The 5,461-nt window shown below is 37.6% G+C and overlaps 1 protein-coding gene across 1 annotated transcript in view; it reads left to right on the top strand.

Moving 5' to 3' along the window:
• LOC101861494 (sodium leak channel non-selective protein) overlaps window positions 1-5,461 on the top strand; it is a gene marked incomplete in the record, with an annotated part of 77,838 nt that overhangs the window by 53,927 nt on the left and 18,450 nt on the right. The window contains 2 exon segments of the mRNA XM_013079319.2: window positions 2,456-2,524; window positions 4,637-4,785. Of these exon segments, the coding sequence (XP_012934773.1) occupies window positions 2,456-2,524; window positions 4,637-4,785 (218 nt within the window).

Here is a 5,461-nt window from a genome sequence, read left to right as displayed (position 1 = left end):
TCTTTGTCTGTGTTTCTTTGTCTGTGTTTCTTCGTCTTCATTTGTCAGTAGCTATAACCTTCCAGTTGTTTTGTTTCCAGCCTCTCAGGCACTTTCTGGGAAAGGTATTGATTTTCACTAACAAAATGCTTTGTCCTATGGAACTTGGTTTATGTCTTGGGGACTTCGTTAACAAAGATACAAATCTACGGAATGGCTTTTGTTACAGTTTTTCTCATGGTCTTGGGATTTTGCATTTGTTACACTTTTTTCCCCCTACCATCCTGAATGCTGTAAATCTTCCAATACCTTTCTTTGTCGCACTGTCTCAAACACTTGTAAGACTTGCTTTGATGTGAAGTTGTTCAAGAATGGTTGGATCCCCTCCAGATATTTTGACTGCCCCAAACACTCATGCCTGCACGCAGCATTTGAGGACTTTCTCAGTTTTTTATTCCGTAGCTCAAAGAAGCTGCATCACTCTCCATTCAGAAAGTTCTGCTTTTGATTCTCCCAATTTTTTTTTCTACTTTGGGTGCACTCCTTCCTGTGTTTCAATGTAGATGAATTAAAGCATATTTTTTGCTGATGATGATGTTTTATGACAGGGCTCTTTTGTATGTTGATAAATTCATTCTTAGAAATGAAATAATCACACATAAATATGATTGCTCAAATTATTGATAAATGAAGTTGATCTGAAAAAAGGTTAATACCAATAAATTGTAGACCTGCTTCTTAAAAGTGGTATTAAGAGAATGATTTTTAAAGACATTTCTGAATATAATCGTCCTTTTCCATCTATATCTGGACTTGAGGCATGTTTACAATTGCATTATCCGTTCTTCCCAGCCGGTGGAAAATTCAAGAACTTCAAAAATTATGTTTTTTCTGAGATGAATGTTCAGTGCATGAGCTATTAGAGAGCGTGAAGATAGATTTTTTTGTGCTGCACCTGATTCATCTAGTATTTTGTAAACCATGTAAGTGACACCTTGCACGTTGATTTTTGAAAAAGGAAAGCATTTTCCTCCCCCTTTTTCCAATTTTGATTCTTTTAGAAATGATCAAGACATTTTTTCAACTGTCTGCTCTTGACATTCCCTTTTGGTCTGAAAATGTTCCTAATTTTCTCTTTTCTTGAATTATGTTCTCTAAGCAAATGTCTATCAACTTATTTACATAAATTTGTTCAGATAAAAAAAAGATATGAAACACTGAACGTTTCTACAGATGGACTGTCATTTTCATGTCAATTCTGTATATTTGAGTTCCTATCAAAACCTCTGCAGGTTGTCCAGAGCACAAATTTTGATTGCGGAAGGATAGGGGCGAATGGAATAGGTGGACAGAGGTGGTAGTCAATAGCTGCTAGTCAATTGATGAAATTGTATCAACTAAATAAATTATTGGCAATATTATTGATGACTTGATAATACTTTAGTTCAGATTCCGTGTCAAAACAGGTATCTAGACTTATATAAAGCAATTAGTTTCTAAAGCTTTGTGATAAGTAGAGGCATTAAGTGTTGAAAAACATAGAGAAAGAAGAGAAAAAAAAGAGGTACATTTCTTGCATGAGAGAAATATTTCTTCAGTTAATTTTTGAAGAAAAAACAAAACTTCATCCTTTTATTTTTAGAGGACATTGACTTGAGTCAAAGTATCTTACTTTTTGGCTTTTATCTAGGATTTGTTAATTCAAAACTCGTATGCTTATCCAAATTCCAGAGAAGCCCTTCATCTATTGCCGACCGTGAAACCGTCTGTATCAGCCTATCATAGAGTGGCATTCCCCTCAAATAGTCTGCAGTAGCCAACCCCAGTTATTATGTCGGGGGGAATGTAGTTTTACCCTAGAAGCAAAAAATATGTGCATCATAACAGCTTTCAAACTGAGGCAGCTAGATAGACATATGTGAGGTGGTGTGGTGAAATCAGGCGCTCGCCAAACAATGTAATTAAGAAAACTGATAATGTATCTTTTGCCTTTAGGCAATTTTTTTTCCTAATTTTCTTTTTTTCACTCAACACCATCTATGTCTATTTAACTACAAAATTATGTGTACATTTTACTGAAAAGCTTTGATCTAAGCCACAAAAAATAGTAAAATTGTAGTTTCCATAGATAGTCAAGCTTTGGAAAAGACCAAACTTTTTCTCACTAATTTTCCCTCTGATACCAGGTGACCCTCACCTTCTTCAATTGCAAATATCTTGTCTTTTCAAGAGAGATGGGTATTTTTTTCACCAAATGCAAGACAATTAATACACAGGCTTTAAGATGATACTAATATCTCCATATGCTTAAAAATTGACAAGCGCCTGATTCCATCATGTCGTGTCACGTATAACAGAAACATTTCTTTCACCTTAGGTACTCTGAGGTCAGATGACCAGTATGACTATGACGAAGTAAAGTACTTTGTTTTATGTCCAATGTTAGTTAATTCCAGTTTTTTGCATTGCTCTGCAGTCGGACACCATCAACTCGCTGGGCTACATCGTGATTGTGCTGAGATTCTTCACGGTCACAGGGAAACATGTGAGTGGTTCTCTGCCGGCGGAGATCTGTCGGTACATCCATCATGTTTATGTCCCAGGCTTTAACACATTTCAGATGCTGTTGATTTAGATTTGCTTTAGAATGGGCTATGTTTGAGTTGTGTCGGCTATCTGTATTGTTGTCTGTTTGTCTGTTCGTTGGGTCTCTGGTTACCATTCCTTCAGGAACATAAGCCTTTAATTATTGCCTCTTCTTAAAGCAATAAACCTAGATAGGATAGTTCATGGAGTGGAAGCCAGGGCTTTGATTGTGAATTAATCATAGTGTAAATGTGGGGTAGAAAGGACCTAGAAATTAACTTTCATGTGTGTCTAAGAATGGTGAACTCTGTGTTTATTTTAAGGGTACCTGAATGAACCCACACAAGGACACCACAGTTTGGTACTCGTTGCTTCTGTTAGACAAAGTGTTGGTAGTTAAAATAAAACATTTTATTGACAACAGAAAGTTTTCACATTTTAACTCTTTTATCTCTGAGGTCGGTAAACTCATTATGCCGGGCCCCTTTTTTTGGTACTAAATCTGAAAAGGACAAAAACGTCACTTAATGGGTTATTAAATCAAAACAAATTAACCTATTTCGATAGTTCTTTATCTTATGGATGAACTCCTGATAAAAGAAACCTGTTTTTGGCAAAATTGCCAAAAAGTAATTTGAAGTCGAAGTCATCGTAAAGGAAAACCCTGAGCCCCTGTAAGCGACTCACCACCACAAGAGTTCTGACGGCGAGCCGCTGGGAGCAGCTTGCCAGAGATAAAGAGTTAGTGAAAGCAATGGTTTGCATCCATTGGGGGGGGGGGGGGGATTGCTGTTGGGTACATACAATACAAAATCTGTACTTTTGATACCTTAGCAAACCTGCCATCCTGTAGCTGGGAGATTTTCTTCTGTCTTGAAGCTGTGCATTGATAGGTTACATACAATCTTCAGGGATGTGAATAAATCAATACGTGGATCAAGCTCAGAGAAGGCTGCCGTTCTGTGTTCCCCTTGAAGAACCGAGAAGGAAAATTAGAATTAGCGGATCAGAATTACAGCTATCACTTGAATGTATGTTTTCCTGTGTGGAGATTCACTGATAACATAGTCGGTATAAAGACAATGATGTTGATGAATGTGGTTCGAATCCCTATAATAGTTTTATTCAATTTCAGTGGTTTGGTGAGTTTGAATTGTTCTCCGAATACTTATCTCAGTCCTTGTAGGAGAATGTTGTTAAATCTGAGCGCCCTTTCTTTTAGATAAACTTACAGTATCGGACGAGGCTCTTTGCCTTGATTACAAATGAAGTGAGAGAAAATACTTAATTTTTCGGAAGGTCTCTGGCTTTTTGTTAAAATACTATATCTTACATTGTTTGCTAGGTGGCTGTGATGAGCAGGGCTGAAGCAATTTGTTATATAAATGATTTACAATTTATGTCCATGGAGTGTTAAACTTGTACAATCGTCTTGAGAGAGGAAGAACTACAATGTTGATGACTGTGATTTGAATAACTTACAGGGGCATTTTTCATGACTTCCATCTACCCAGCCCAATCCTTTAGGACATTATAATGTAACATCGAGAGACCCTGGGTTTTTCAGATAAACACACAGACATAAAAGAGGCATTGTGCAGTGGTAGTTATTATAGATGTTAAACACCCACATCAACACATTTTTGATTATTTTGAAGGGGGGGGGGGGGGAGGGGAGGGTGCTTGATCGATCCTGCCTGTCAGGGTCAACCCAGGCGAAAGGGATCCAATGTCCCAGCAGACAGACAGCAATAGCGTACTGAGTAAAAGAACTTTCCAAAACAAGAATCGAACCAATGTCTTCCGTGTATGACAAAGAAGCCCATACTGCTACCCCACAGACACCAGTAATAATAATAATAATAATAATAATGATAAAAGTAATAATGATAATGATAATAATGATGATAGTAATAATAATAATAATAATGATAATAATAATAATAATAAGAAGAAGAAGAAGAATAAGAATTGCATTTATAAAGCACATATCCATGCACTATGCGCTTTATGACTATGACAGTAAAGAGCTATAGCACCTCACCCTACCATACCGTTTATTTTCCTGTAGGCGACATTGAAGATGCTGATGCTGACTGTGGTGATGTCGGTGCTGCGCTCGTTCTTCATCATCATGGGCATGTTCCTTCTTATGCTCTTTTACGCCTACGCCGGGGTCATCCTTTTTGGCAGTGTCAAGTATGGCTACAATCTGGACAGGTATATAAAACTCACAAAGAGGTTGTATATTATGTGATACTAGAGCTCGCAGCAATGACGTCACAGGTGTCAGACATGGGGGGCCTTCTTACCCTCATTGGCATGGCTGGCTTGACCCCATTTACATGAACAATCAGAGCCCCCATCTCGCTCCCCACGAGCTGTAGCAGGCCTATATAAAACACCACCCTGCCCTCATATTTCAGTGCAAGCTTGTAGATTTCCTCCTTAAACCGTTGAGACGCCTCCACGTGAGTCTTGAAAAGTACTCACCAGTCTGTTGAACCAGACATGTCTTGCCCTTGAGGTTCAGCTTTCCAGAGTGGGGAAACTCCCGAAATTTGGGTCAGCCTGCTTATCCTTATAAAAGCGACCATATAAGCATGTGTATTCCTGACTGTGAGACTGAAAAAATAGCGTGTGAGAATGAGAGAGAGAGAGAGAGAGAAAGAGAGAGAGAGAGAGAGAGAGAGAGAGAATGGATATGTTTTTCTATTTATAGAGAACGAATATTTTAATTGAATGTTTCTAGCTATTTAAGTTTCAATTTTATTGTAACTGTTCATGAGTTTTTATTGCATTCTATATTTTTAGCGAACGAATTGCCAGGTTCATTGCGTGCATATTTTTTCTCATAGAAATTTTATACTTATACATATTACGCATATTACTATGT

Source organism: Aplysia californica, unplaced genomic scaffold, assembly GCF_000002075.1.
Source record: "Aplysia californica isolate F4 #8 unplaced genomic scaffold, AplCal3.0 scaffold00048, whole genome shotgun sequence".
Classification (NCBI taxonomy): Eukaryota; Metazoa; Mollusca; class Gastropoda; order Aplysiida; family Aplysiidae; genus Aplysia; species Aplysia californica.
Note: the sequence above shows the minus strand (reverse complement) of the source record. Positions and strands in the feature narration are given on the sequence as shown.